Raw genomic sequence first — 15,823 nt, 5'->3', positions numbered from 1 at the left:
TTTGAAGCAAAGAAACACCAAGGATATACAGGCATTGAACAACACACTAAGCCACATGGACTTAACTGATATATATATAGAACTTTTCACCCCAAAGAAGCAAAATATACACTTTTTCAGGTCCACATGGTACATTTTCAAAGACAGACCACATGATAGGACACAAAGAAAGCCTCAACAAATTCAAAAAAATTAAAATTATATCAAGCATCTTTTCAGATCACAATGCCTTGAAACTAGAAATCAACCTCAAGGAAAAAAAAATCAAAGACATCAAAATCATGAAGAATGAATAACATGCTATTGAATAATGAATGGGTTAACACTGACATCAAGGAAGAAATCAAGAAGTTTCTGGAAACTAATGATAATGAACACACAACAGCCCAAAACCTATGGGACACAGCAAAAGCAGTCCTGAGAGGAAAGTTCATAACAATACAGGCATACATGAAAAGGATAGAAGAATCCCAAATAAAAAATCTAACCCTACAGGTACAAGAACTAGAACAACACAAACAAATCCTAGGGCGAGTAGAAGGAAGGAAATCATCAAGACCAGAGCAGAATTAAATGACATAGAGACTAAACAAACAATTCAAAAGATCATCAAAAGTAGAAGCAGGTTCTTTGAAAAGATAAAGACAATCGACAAGCCTTTAGCCAGGCTCATCAAGAAAAAGAGAGAGAAAACCCAAATAAATAAAATCAGAAACAAAAGAGGAGAAATCATTACTGATATCACAGAAATACAAAGGATTGTAAGGAATTACTACAAACAACTGTATGGCAATAAATTTGACAATCTTGATGAAATGGACAAATTTCTAGAAACATATAATCTTCCAAAATTGAATCAAGAAGTAGAAAGTCTGAACAGACCAATAAGAAAGAATAAAATTAAACAGTAATTAAAAATCTCCTGGCACACAATATCTCTGGAACAGATGGCTTCACAGGTGAATTTTACAAAATATTTAGGGAAGAACTAACTCCTACCCTCCTCAAACTATTCCAAAAAATCCAAAAGAGGGAAAAATCTCAAAATCTTTCTATGTAGCCAGTATTACCCTAATTCCAAAACCAGGTCAAGACACAACAAGGAAAGAAAGCTACAGGCCAATATCACTGATGAACATAGATGCTAAAATCCTCATCAAAATATTGGCAAACAGGATCGAGGAAAACGTTAAAAGGACCATACACCACAATCAAGTGCGATTCATCCCAGGGATTCAAGGATGGCTTAATATTCACAAATGAATAAATATAATAAACGACCTAAAAAATGAAAAACAAAAATCACATGATCATATCAATAGATGCAGAAAAAGCATTTGATAAAATTCAACACCCATTTATAATGAAAACACTCAGCAAAATGGGAATAGAGGGAGCATACCTTAACATAATCAAGGCTATATATGAGAAGCCCGAAGCCAACATTATACTCAATGGAGAAAAACTGAAAGCATTCCCCCTGAAATCAGGAACTAGACAAGGCTGTCCACTTTCTCCACTCCTATTGAACATAGTGCTGGAAGTCCTAGCCACAGCAATCACACAAGAAAGAGAAATAAAAAGCATCCAAATTGGGAAAGAGGAAGTGAAACTATCATTATTTGCAGATGACATGATAATATACATAGAAAACCCCATGGACTCCACTAAAAAAACTACTTGATATAATAGCGAATTTGGGAAAATAATAGGGTACAAAATAAATATACAGAAATATAAGGCATTTCTGCACACCAACAAAATATCAGAGATAGAAAAAGAAAAGAAAATCCCGTTTACTATAGCAACAAGAAGAATAAAGTATCTAGAAATAAACTTAACCAAAGAGATAAAAGTCCTGTACTCTGAAAACTACATAACCCTGCAGAAAGAAATTAAGGAAAATACAAATAAATGAAAGAAAATACCATGTTCATGGATGGGAAGAATTAACAAAATCAAAATGGCCATACTACCCAAAGCAATTTACAGATTCGATGCAATCCCTATTAAAATACCAATGGCATATTTCACAGACCTTGAACAAATACTTCAAAAATTTATATGGAACCAAAAAAGACCCTGAATAGCCAAAGCAATCTTGAAACAGAAGAACACAGCAGAACGAATCACAATACCAGACATCAAACTATACTACAAGGTTACTGTGATCAAAACAGTCTGGTACTGGCATAAGAAAAGACATATAGATCAATGGAACAGAATAGAGAGTCCAGAAATAAACCCAGGACTATATGGTCAACTAATATTTGACAAAGGGAGAAGGTGTATAAAATGGAGTGAGAAGAGCCTCTTCAACAAATGGTGCTGGGAGAACTGGATAGGGACCTGCAAAAAAATGAAACTAGACCACCAACTTACACCACACACCAGAATAAACTCAAGATAGATCGAAGACTTAACTGTAAGCTGTGACACCATAGAAGTCCTGGAAGAAACATAGGCAGGAAAATCTCAGATATCCCATGTAGCAATATTCCCCCAATATGTCTTCTAAGGCGAGAGAAATAAAGGAAAAAAAATAAGCAAATGGGATTACAATAAACTAAAGAGTTTCTGCTCAGCAAAAGAAAACATTAGCAAGATGAAAAGGAAAGCAACCATATGGGAAAACATATTTGACAATGATATCTCAGACAAGAGATTGATCTCCAAAATATATAAAGAACTTGCACTTCTCAACACCAAGAAGACAGACAGCCCTGTTAAAAATGGGCAAAAGACCTGAGCAAACACTTCTCTAAGGAGGATACACAGAGGGTCCATAGACACGTGAAAGAATGCTCAACATCACTAGCCATCAGAGAGCTGCAAATAAAAACCATGATGAGATACCACTTTACACCAGTCAGAATGGCCATCATCAACACATCAACAAACACAAGTGCTGGCGAGGATGCAGAGAAATGGGAACTCTAGTGCACTGTTGGTGGGAATGCAGACTGGTGCAGCCACTATGGAAAACAGCATGGAATTACCTCAAAAAACTAAAAATGGAACTGCCTTTTGAACCAGTGATTTCACTGCTAGGATTATACCTGAAAAATCCTAATCCCCTAATTCAAAAAAACATATGCAACCCTATGTTTATAGCAGCATTGTTTACAATAGCTAAGTGCTGAAAACAGCCTAAGTGCCCATCTGTAGATGAGTGGATCCAAAAACTGTGATACATTTACACAATGGAATACTATGTAGCAGAAAGAAAGAAGGTACTCCTACCATTTGCAACAACATAGATGGAACTAGAGAGAATTATGCTTATTGAAATAAGCCAGGCAATGAAAGAAAAATACCATATGATCTCACCTAATACAGAAGACTAAGGAACAACACAAAGAAATGAACTAAATGGAACAAGGAACAGAATAACAGTTATTAGGGGGGAGGGGGAGGCAGAGAAGGGGGATAAGTAAGGGAAGGGTTTAGTTAAAGAACATGTATAAATGACTCATGTACATGGACAATGGGGGGAATATGATTGAGGGAGAATGGGTTGGCTGGGTGGGGAGAGCAATGGGGGGAAAATGGGACAACTGTAATTAAAAAAACAAAAATATTAATTTTTTGTCAAAAAAATTAATTAAAAAAAAAAGAAACCTCAGGGACCAGTGATTCTAACGCTTAGGTCATTCATGTCTCATCTTTATGATTTTTGTCATATTTGTGTACACAAGTAGTATTATTTAATGCTGCTTTCTATACTGACTTGGTTCTTTAAAATGTTAAAAATATCTATCTTAGTTTCACCCAAGGAATAATATTCATTAGGCCACAGATTTGATGTGCTAGATATGTCTCTTTTTAATAAGTTTTCATTTATTTACCACCTAAAATCAACTTATGCACTTATACTCCAGGAATACATATCATACTTGGGAGAACATTGTTTTGGTTCCTCATTCATATGTGGAAACTAAATGAAAAAAATTAAATAATTTTCTTTCTTATCACAATTTAGGTTGCCATGGAGACAATGACTTCCCCTGACATTGTTACAGTTAGTCAGAGGAAAGCCGTGACTAAAACCTGGGTCCTCTGACTCCACCTCACCGCATTGCTCCCATAGTTGCCATAGAGATGGGACTAGTATCCAGTTATTTCTTAAGCTTACTAAATTATAATAATAAAAATGCTTATGGCTTTGGATTGATCATTTAATCTCTCTGGGTTTGAATGCCCTTATTGAAATAATAATTCCAGTTCTACTTCCTGCCACATGGGGAGAAAGGTAGTTGCACCATTGACTAAGCACTTTCTAGTCCTTTTTCTGGATTATTTTGTCCCATCCTCACACGTCCATTATGAGAAGATAGAACCAAATGATTTCTCAGGGGCCTGTCTGCTCTGAAATATTATTCTAACAGGGTGAACCCAAGTTTGCTTCTCCAAAGGAGTATGTGTGCACAATAGGAGCATTAATATTCTAACTTTTATGGAAACCCGATATTCCAGATAGTCCCATTGAATAAAGTAAGTGGAAACATGCAGGAAAAGGGAAAAAGGACTCATGGGCATGGACAACAGTGTGGTGATTGCTGGGGGAAGGAGGTATAAGGTGACAAAATGATAATGGAAAAAATACAATAATTTTTTTTTATTTTGGTTTTTCAATTACAGTTGTCCCCTTTTCCCCTAATTTCTCTCCCCCACCCAACCCACCCCCTTTTAAGTTTATAAAATGGAGAGAAAATGATACTTTTGGGTTTTCCATCAGGCATTTATCTTATATAATGAGTTTTCTCCTAGTAGACTCATCAGGTAAGCATCTTGATCTTCTAATTTAAACTTAAGTGTCTAATCCCATCAGTTGTAATTGTCTACTGTCTGTAAGACAGGCATACCTCTCTGTCCTGATGCTATCACAAAGCTGCATTGAGCACAAATGATGTAATGGCTTTATACAGCTGTAGGAAAGCTAAAATGCCCCCACTGAGTTAAAAATCCTTAGCCACAGGGACCTGTTTCTTGCCCAGGGAAAATGCTGCTGCTTATCAAAGAAGGTAACCTTGGATAGAGGGATCCCCCAGGTAGTTTATCCTAGCCGTGGAAACTCTCCAGTTCTCATTTTTCTCATTATTCTGTCCTAGATTTACTATTCTGAAGGTGGACAAGCTGCATCCAGCGGGCGATTTAAAGATCGAATTGTAGTGTCCAACGAGCCAGATAACGCATCCATCACTATTTTGCATGTGCAACCAGCAGATAGTGGTGCCTACACCTGTGATGTTAACAACCCCCCAGATATTGGTGGCAACAATCAAGGCCTTCTCACAGTCAATGTGTTAGGTATGGACAATTTTTCATGCCTTTTCTTGGGGCAGCTTAGGACATTGAATGAGCCAGAGCATGGGTTATAATGCCAATTAAGTCCCAGGGATAAATATCCTCCTTGCTCCTTTGATTATCAGGAAGCTAGAGACACCCCTCCCCCCAACCCATATAGCAACACTGAGAAATCACTCATATAACATGCTGAAAGAATTGCCAAGCTAAAAGGGCTGCCAAAATGACAGACAGCAGTAGATGATGCCACCTCTAGGGATCCCTATCTCTGAAAGATGAAATGAGACCATTTCGGACAATGCACAGTCCTACTAAATGAACATTAGCAACTCTTTCATAGGGCACCTCTGATAAAAGCCAGTCCCATCTGGGAGAGACAACTGCCAAGTTACTACCACTCCTAATCCAGCCACAATTTCCACCATAAAATCATTTTTTTGAATAAAGGCAGGAGGGTCCATTTTTTAAAATGTTAACACTATTTGCATAGTTTTTTCTAGATTCTACATATAAATGAAATCATATGGCATTTGTCTCTCTCCATCTGACTTATTTCACTTAGCATAATACCCTCTAGATAAGTGGTTCTCAACCTTCCTAATGCCTTGACCCTTCAATACAGTTCCTCATGTTGTGGTGACCCCCAACCATAAAATTATTTTTCTTGCTACTTCATAACTGTAATTTTGCTACTGTTATGAATCGTAATGTAAATATCTGATATGCAGGATGTATTTTCATTGTTACAAATTGAACATAATTAAAGCATAGTGATTAATCACAAAAACAATATGTAATTATATATGTGTTTTCCAATGGTTTTAGGCGACCCCTGTGAGAGGGTCGTTGGACCCTCAAAGGGGTCGCGACCCATAGTTTGAGAACCGCTGCTTTAGATACATCCACACTATCCCAAATGACAAGACTGCATTCTTTTTTATCGCTGAGTAACATTCCATTGTGTATATATACACCACTCTTCTTTATCTATTTATCTATCAATGGACCAAAATAATACAGACACAGACACATAAGTACAGGGAATAAACTCTTGATTGCCAGAGATGAGGAGGGCGGGGTTGGGTGAAAAAGATGAATGGGGAATAAGAGGTATAAAATTTCAGTCATAAAATGAATAAGCCATTGATATGTAGTGTACAGCATAGGGAACATTGTCAATGATATTGTAATAACTTGGCATGGTGACAGATAGATGGTTACTACACTTAGTGTGGTGATCACATCATAAGGTATATATATATATTGAATCACTATTTTGTACATCTGAAACTAATATATTATTGTATTCTAATTATACTTTAATAAACATTTTAAATGTTAACACTATTTGAAAAAAGGATCACATGTTAAGCCAGAGTTGAGAATGAATTTATTTATACACAAATATGCACTATGTGACATTGGGGAAGTCATATTTATTCTTCAAGTGAATTTGGAGTGGTTCATTTATACAGTATTTATTGAGTGCCTAATTTGGGCCAGGAGCCATGAGTTTGCAGTTTTGGAGGCATGGTTATTGATCTTGGGAAGTTCACAGTTTTGGAGATTTCTAGGGCTTCTTTCAACCTCTAATTGAGAGAACAATGGGAGTTTTGATCCTCTCTTTCAGCTTAGCAGGTCCTGTGTGCAGGCCTTCAGAAGTACTGAAGGGAGGGATGAAAGAGCTTTAAACCCTCACCAACTAACCAGTTGAACTATAAGGGCTCTCCTACTTCTAAGTAACCTCAAACGGAGATGATCTAGTTATTATTATTTTCGAGCTGTGTACATCCATCTCAGGAAAGAAGGAACTAGATCAAATCAGTGACTTCATAACTGAGTAGTTTGGAAAAACAGCAGTTGGTAGGTAACAAGGTGATCACCTAGGAGAAATGTCTAGAGTTGTCTGAGCTTGTCACTCAGTTGATGCCAAAAATGCAACATGCATTTATTATAAGGTTTGCTACTGTATCTACCCCACCTGAAAAAGAGGAAAAGATAATCCAGAGCTGTTTGTTTGTTTGTTTATCTATTTATTTATTTATTGTTTTTCTATTACAGTTGTCCCACTTTTTCTCCCATTTCTCCCCACACACAGCCCACCCCTTCTCCCACAGTCAATCTCCACCTCGTTGTACATGTCCATGGGCTATTTATATTACTTCCTTTACTAAACCATTCCCCTACTTACCCCCTTCTCTCCTTCCCCAGCTCCCCTCTGATAACTGATACTCTGTTCCTTGTTTACATGGCTCTGGCTCAATTTTGTTCATTTATTTGTGTTTTCATTAGTCTCCTGTATTAGGTGATATCATATGGCATTTGTCTTTCATTGTCTGGCTTATTTTGCTAAGTATAATTCTCTCTAGTTCCATCCATGTAGTTGCAAATGGCAAGAGTTCCTTTTTTCCTTCTGCTACATAGTATTCCATTGCATAAATATACCACAGTTTTTTGATCCACTCATCTACAGATGGGCAGTTAGGCTGTTTCCAGCACTTGGCTATTGTAAATAGTGCTGCTATGAACATAGAGGTGCAAAAGATCTTTTGAATTGGGGTTTCAGGATTCTTGGGGTATAATCCTAGCAATGGAATCACTGGTTCAAAAGGTAGTTCCATTTTTAGGTTTTGAGGAAGTTCCTTACTGTTTTCCATAGTGGCTGCACCAGTCTGCATTCTCACCAACAGTGCATTAGGGTTCCCTTTTCTCTATATTCTCATCAGCACTTGTTGTTTGCTGATTTGTTGATGATGGCCATTCTGACAGGTGTAAAGTGTTATCTCATTGTGGTTTTTATTTGCATCTCTCTGATGGCTAGTGATGTAGAGCATTCTTTCATATGCCTATGGAACCTCTCTATGTCCTCTTTGGAGAAATCTTTGTTCAAGTCCTTTGCCCATTTTTTAATTGGGTTGTCTGTCTTCTTGGTGTTGAGACGTGTAAGTTCTTCATATATTTTGGAGATCATTCCCCTGTTTGAGGTACCATTGGCAAATATGTTTTACAATATGGTTGGTTCCCTTTTCATCTTGCTGATGTTTTCTTTTGCTGAGCAGAAACCCTTTAGTTTAATGTAGTCCCATTTGCTTATTCTTTCCTTTATTTCCCTTGTCTTAGAAGACATATTGGGGAAATATTATTACATGGGATATTTCAAATTTTCCTGCCTATGTTTTCCTCTAGGACTTTTATGGTGTCACTGCTTACATTTAAGTCTTCCATCCATCTTGAGTTATTTCCGGTGTGTGGTGTAAGTTGGTGGTCTAGTTTTATTTTCTTGCATGTCCCTGTCCTGTTCTCCCAGCACCATTTGTTGAAGAGGCTCTTCTCAATCCATTTTATGTTCCTTACCTCTTTGTCAAATATTAGTTGACCATATAGTCCTGGGTTTATTTCTGGACTCTCTATTCTGTTCCATTGATCTATATGTCTGTTTTTATGCCAGTACCAGACTGTTTTGATTACAGTGCCCTTTAGTATAGTTTGATGACAGATACTGTGATTCCTCCTGCTGTGTTCTTCTGTCTCAAGATTGCTGTGGCTATTCAGGGTCTTTTTTGATTCCACATAAATTTTTGAAGTATTTGTTCTAGGTTTGAGAAATATGTCACTGGTGTTTTAATAAGGATTGCATTGAATCTATAAATTGCTTTGGGTAGTATGGACATTTTAATGATGTCAATTCTTTCCATCCATGAACATGGTATATGCTTTCATTTATTTGTATCTTTCTTAATTTCTTCCCTCAGTGTTATGTAGTTTTCCAGGCACAGATCTTTTATCTCTTTGGTTAAGTTTATTCTTAGGTACTTTATTTTTTTTGTTTGTTTGTTTCTATAGTAAATGGGATATTTTTTTTCTAGTTTCTATCTCTGATATATTTTTGTTGGTGTAGAGAAATGCCTTTGATTTCTGAGACTAACTTTGTACCCTGCTATTTTGCCAAATTCACTTATTAAGTCAAGTAGTTTTTTAATGTAATCTATTGGGTTTCCTATGTACACTATTATATCATCTGCAGATAATGACAGTTTTACTTCCTCTTTTCCAATTTGGATGCCTTTTATTTCTTTTTCTTGTCTGATTGCTGTGGCTATAACTTCCAACACTATGTTGAATAGGAGTGGAGAGAGTGCACATCCTTGTCTTGTTCCTGACCTCAGGGGGAATGCTCTCAGTTTTTGCCCATTGAGTATGATGTTGGCTTCAGGTTTATCATATATAGCCTTTATTATGTTGAGATATGCTCCCTCTATTCCCATTTTGCTGAGTGTTTCCATAATAAATGGGTGTTATACTTTATCAAATGCTTTTTCTGCATCTATTGATATGATCGTGTGATTTTTATCTTTTGTTTTTGTTGTGAGGTGTATTACGTTTATTGATTTGCAAATATTAAACCATCCTTGCATCCCTGGGATGAATTCCACTTGATTGTGGTGTATGATCTTTTTAATGTGTTTCTGGATCCTGTTTGCCAATATTTTGTTGAGGATTTTAGCATCTATTTTCATCAGCGATATTGGCCTGTAGTTTTCTTTCTTTGTTGTGTCTTGACCTGGTTTGGGAATTAGGGTAATACTAGCTTCATAGAAAGAGTTTGGGAGTCTTCCCTCGTCTCAGATTGTTTTGGAATAGTTTAAGAAGGGTAAGCATTAGTTCTTCCCTAAATGTTTTGTAAAATTCACCTGTGAAGCCATCTGGTCCAGAGCTTTTGTGTGCCGGGACTTTTTTGATTACTGCTTCAGTTTCACTCTTTGTTATTGGCTTGTTAAGGCTTTCCGCTTCTTCTTGATTCAGTTTTGGGAGATTATATGTTTCCAAAAATTTGTCCATTTCAGCTAGGTTGTCAAGTTTCTTGCCATACAGTTGTTTGTAGTAATTTATTACAATCCTTTGGCCCTGGCTGGTTTAGCTCAGTGGATTGAGCGTCGGCCTGCGAGCTAAGTGTCGCTGGTTCGATCTTCCAGTCAGGGTACATCAGAGAAGGAAAATTCTGACTCCAAAAAACCTCCGCTGCCTTGCGGCATACCTCTTCAGGGGAAAGGCTAAGGGAGTAAACCCTGACAGAAAATCCGGAGCCGGAGTCCCTAAGGCGGTTGGACGTTGTAGTCAACACCGGCAACTCCTGCGGCGCACCTGAAGCCAAGCTGTATTGACTCCGTCTTTCCCTTGGACCCTTCAGCTGCGAAGAGAGGGGGGGTCTGCTGCATGGGCAACAGCAGACCCTCCATATCACCCTGCCCAGGCTCTGTAGCTTCAGCGTCATCACAAGATGTCGATTCAACACGGGAGGAGACAGATACCGTGTCACTCCCGAGTCGGACTGCACAGCCATTCTCGGCGGTGCAGATAGACTCTTAAGAAGCTACACCATCGTCTCTCGAGACGGACGGCTGCCGACGACGATTACAATCCTTTGTATTTCTGTGATATCAGTTGTGATTTCTCCTCTTTCATTTCTGATTTTGTTTATTTGGGTCCTCTCCTTGTCTTGATGAGCTGGCTAAAGGCTTGTCGATTTTCTTTATCTTTTCAAAGAACCAGCTTCTACTTTAGTTGATCTTTGAATTGTTTTTTTAGCTTCTATGTCATTTAATTATGCTCTCATCTTGAAGATTTCCTTTCTTATACTGGCTCTGGGCTTTGTTTGTTGTTATTCTAGTTCTTGTAGCTGTAGGTTTAGATTTTTTTTATTTGAAATTCTTTTATCCTTTTCAGGTAGGCCTGTATTGCTATGAACTTTCCTCTTAAGACTGCTTTGGCTGTGTCCCATAAGTTTTGGCCTGTTGTGTGTTCATCATCATTTGTGTCCAGACTCTTCTTGGTTTCTCCCTTGATGTCATTGTTAACCCATTCATTATTCAATTGCATGTTGTTCATTATCCATGAGCTTGAATGTCTTTGAGTTTTTTCCTTGAGGTTGATTTCCAGTTTCAAGCCATTGTGATCTGAGAAGATGCTTGATATTATTTCAGGTTTCTTGAATTTGTTGAAGCTTGTTTTGTGTCCTACCAGGTGATCTATCTTTGAAAATAGTCCATGTGCACTTGCAAAGAATATATATTTTGCTTCTTTGGGGCGAAAAGTTCTATATACATCAACTAAGTCCATTTGTTCTGGAGTGTTGTTCAATGCCTCAGTATCCTTGGTGTTTCTTTGCTTTGAAGATCTGTTCATTTTTGGCAATGGGGTGTTAAAATCCCCTACTATGAGTGTGTTACTGTTCATATTTTTCTTGTAGTCTTTCAATATTTTCCTTATATATTTGGGTGCTCTGATGTTGAGTGCATATATGTTTACCAGGGCTTTATCTTCTTGATGGATTGTTGCCTTAAGTATTATGAAATGTCCTTCTTTGTCTCTTTTTATGACCTTTGGTGTGAAATCTGTTTTGTCTGATATAAGTATTGCTACGCCAGTTTCTGTGTGTGTGTCCATTTGTTTGGAATACTTTGTTCAATTCCTTCACTTTCAGTCTGTGTATATCTTTTGTTTTGAGATGTGTCTCTTGTAGACAACCTATATGTGGGTCATTTTTTCATATCCATTCTGCTACCTTATGTCTTTTGATTGGAGCTTTTAACCCATTTACATTTAAGGTTATTATTGACAGGTATTTATTCATTTCCCTTTGCATCTGTGTTCCTCTCCCTTTGTCTCATTTTTTTCCTCCTCTTTTTCTTAACACATTCCCTTTATCATCTCCTGCAATCCTGGTTTGGTGGAGATGTATTCCTTTAGCCTTATTTCATCTGGGAAACTGCTTATTTCATCTTCTATTTTGAAAGAGAGCCATGCTGGGTAGAGTAGTCTTGGTTGTAGGCCTTTGTTCTTCATTGTTTGAAATATTTTTTTTTGCCATTCTCTTCTGGCTTGTAGTGTTTCAGGTGAGAAATCAGCTGATAGCCTTAGTGGAGCTCCCTTGTATATGATTTGCTGTTTTTCTCTTTGTCTTTGAATGTTGCCATTTTGAATATGATGTGCCTTCGAATGGGCCTCCTTGGGTTCATCTTCATTGGGACCCTCTATGCTTCCTGTACTTGTGAGACATTTTCTCTCCTCATGTTCAGGAAGGTTACTGTCATTACTTTTTCAATCAGGCTTTCTATCCATTGCTCCTTTTCTTCTCCTTCTAATATCCCTATGATACATATATTGTTGTTTTTTAAATTGTCCTGAAGCTGTCTCAAACCCTCTTTATTCTTTTTCAGCCTTTTTTCATTTTGTTTCAGTGTCTGGGAATTTTTTTCTACGTTGTGCTCTAGCTCAGTGATATGATCCTCTGCTTCATTAGCCTGCTTTTGATTGCTTCTACTGTGTTTTTTAGTTCAGAAATTATATTCTTCATTTCTTCCTGGCTCTTATTGATTGTTTCTATGTCCTTTTGCATGCTGGTGTAGTTCTCAGTAAGTTCCTGGTAGCTTCCCTGGAGTTCTTTGTAGTTCCCCTGGAGTTCATTGTAGTTTTCTATGAGTTTGTTGAGTTCATTGAGGTTTTTCATTACCATTGTTTTGAATTTCATGTCTGATAGTTTGCTTGCCTCTATTTCATCTATCCCTTCTTCTGGGAATTCCTCCTTTCCTTTTGTTTCGGTATTATTTCTCCTTCTCCCCATTTGGGGTGGCTCTTCTTGTTGGTTCTGTTCTTAGATTGACCTGCTTTTATTCCCTTCTTTGTAGTGTGACCTTCTTGTATACACCTGTTGAGCTTCTGCCTCTAGCTCATGTCACTTGGAGGGTAGGTAGTCTGCTTAAGAGATTTCTCCTGTAGCACTGGGGATGATTCTCTACTGGGATCTTGTCCACTGCTCTCCCAGCTCTGTCTCCAGAACCAGTACCCTAAACTCACACAAAGTGCCTCTAGTTCACTTCACCCTCCTTTGGCCTTATCCAGGGCTGAGTGCACTCCCTCATGCAGGCCAGGGGTGGGATGACTGGTTGTGCGCTGGGGCAGGTGAACCGCAGATGCCTCTGCATGCCAGCTGGCAGATTAGTTGAGTGCCTGGGAAGGCAGGCTGTGAGCACCTCTGCCAAGAGCTGGTTTTTAAGAGCAACATAGCTCAATCATGTTTTTATTTTGCTGACCCCTGTACTAGGCATTCAGGTACAGGGGAAGACAAGTGGAATATACACAAGCCCTTTCCTGGGAGAGCTGGTGTTTCATTCTGGAAGATTAGTCGTTTATATGTGAACTGAATGGTCTGGTATAGATGCTAGCACATCAGGCTGCGAGCCAGAAGGCCTAGGTACAGCTCTTATTTGGCAACTCAATGGCCTCAGGCAAGTCAATCCACCTTGTTATGGCCATTTGAGATGGACTTGTAACTCTTGCCCTGTCTTTACATGTTTACCCTGAGGATCAAATATTACACTGTCACCCTTCAAAGAATTGGAAGAATTAGTATTCTAATAGTTTTCTGTTGCTTCCTGATTCTGTATTGTCCTTCTGACCAGAAACTACCTAAATAAGCCAAGCCTCTTTATCGCTGAGCTTGGAAATAGTCCCGAGATACTTAGACAGAAAGGTTAATATTCAGAGAATCCCTAATCAACCTCCATAAGAAGCTGAGGGTTATTTTTACTCTGAGTTGCTTTTTCCCATGAGTCTTTGGGTGAGTTGTTCCTGCAACAACTGTACCATGACCTTTTTTTCCTTAAGCATTCAGGATCCAGGCAAAGTAAGAGACAGAAATGTCTGTGGATTTCCTTGTTTGTTTGGGAACTCTCAAAAATTCTATTTTTATTAATTGGGCTAAGAACAGAAGCATTCTTCAAATTAATGGTTTTGGAAATTTTGAGACTGATAATTTTCTCTAAAAATTGCTGAGGTTGTTTACAGTTCTTAAATTCCATTGCATATGAGTGCCTGTTCTGCTTACTCTGACTGAGGGGTGGGGCATGGTGGGGAAGGTAGGTAAGGGAAGCCAGTGGTTGGTAGAAGTGCTGGTGTTTCTTTAAAGGTTGCTCTTCCTAACAATGCATCTTTTAGAGACATTTTATTACCCAGTGGTGGACGTTGGTTGATCCCATGCTTTCACTTGTTCATGCATAAGTTTATTTGACAAACCCTGAGCACATGTCCAGTTATTGTGCTAGGCAATGGAGATGGAAAGATTTAAAAGATAAGGTTGAAACCCTCCAAAAGTTCAGAGTCTAGTGAGGGAGGAAGATATATTCATATGACATAAAAACTTACAGTGGAGTTAAGAGAGGAGAGGTTGGTGACACAGAGGGAAGGGCTAAAAGCTGTGTGGGGGAACTGAAGAATGCTTTCTGGAGAAAGTGACTTTTGCACTGGATATTGAAGAGTGTGCAAGGTGTGTAAGATAGCAGAAGGGCTGAGGTGGGAGGATCTGATTTAGATAAAAGAAACACCAATGAGCAAAGGCCCAGGCGGTTTGGAGAACCATTTATTTGGGAGACTTCCATTAGGTATGACAGCCTTAGAAAATGAATTACTGAAAAATACCCAGAACAAGTTTGAATAATTGTTTTGTATGCATTTGGAATTTGCATCATTTTCCTTTTGGAATTTGGCATATAAAAGAAAATGATGAATTGAGAGAAGGTTTCAGAACACGCTGAAACATTTTCATTTATTTTCTGAGGTGAGCTTCTTCCACTCCAATTCTTTTGAAAGGTAAATTGTAGATCAATGGCTTTGGCCATAAACATTTAGATTCCGCTGGGGACTAGAACTGGATGAAGTGTCAATTTGATCCTGATGCAGTAGTTTTAGAAAATACATAGGTTTGGAATGTGGTTCAAAATGACTTGCTGTTTCGTTAGTTTTTAAAAAGTAGTAAAAAATGTGCTCAGCAAAATAAATAAATAAATAAATAAATAAATAAATAAATAAATAAAATACCTATTTGGGTTTGATTCTGAGCTCAAGAAATGAATGCAAATCATTCAAGTTTTTGTCCATCATTAATTCAAGTCCTGGTGTCTGACTCCATGATAAAACACCCCATTTAATTTTCTGTTTAAATTGCTCTATTCTGCTGTAAAGGCTATAAAATCACCATGTTTAAAAAAAAGGAGTATCTAAATCTAATGATAGCTGTAATGGATTCTGGCTAAATAGTCTTGTTTAGGGTAGGCAAATCCAATGCATTGTACACATCTGAGAAAATCAGTGGAAAGGAAGACAGAATAAAGAGGTAAATAGGAAAGTGTTTATTTTAATTAAAACACACCTGTTTAAAAGATAGGAATGGTGAAGTATTTCAAAGAGTTACAGCTCTATCCATCTGTTTTCTTGCTCATGTGTAGAATGGCTTAGAATGTTAGATTAGAAGATTAACTTCAATAGCAAGCCTTAAAATGTGGCAGCAGGAATTAGTCCTGCCCATGGCCACAGCAACTCCATATGCAAGGCTCTATAGACATGGTTTTAGTTAGAGAAATACAATAAATTTGGATTAGCTGGAGTACAAATAATCTCTTTTTCACATTTTATAGATGAGTCAGCTGAGTTATTTTTTTGCTAGGTTACTTGCCTAAATACA

The 15,823-nt window shown here is 37.8% G+C and overlaps 1 protein-coding gene across 2 annotated transcripts in view; it reads left to right on the top strand.

The window, feature by feature from the left end:
- VSIG1 (V-set and immunoglobulin domain containing 1) overlaps positions 1-15,823 on the top strand; it is a 63,931-nt gene that overhangs the window by 36,254 nt on the left and 11,854 nt on the right. For both annotated transcript variants that reach the window (XM_090264489.1, XM_090264490.1), the window contains one exon: positions 5,112-5,310. In XM_090264489.1, the coding sequence (XP_090120615.1) occupies positions 5,112-5,310 (199 nt within the window). The remainder of the gene's footprint in view (positions 1-5,111; positions 5,311-15,823) is intronic.

Source organism: Furipterus horrens, unplaced genomic scaffold, assembly GCF_987537825.1.
Source record: "Furipterus horrens unplaced genomic scaffold, mFurHor1.1.pri manual_scaffold_17, whole genome shotgun sequence".
Classification (NCBI taxonomy): Eukaryota; Metazoa; Chordata; class Mammalia; order Chiroptera; family Furipteridae; genus Furipterus; species Furipterus horrens.
This window is presented reverse-complemented; position numbering and strand designations above follow the sequence as displayed.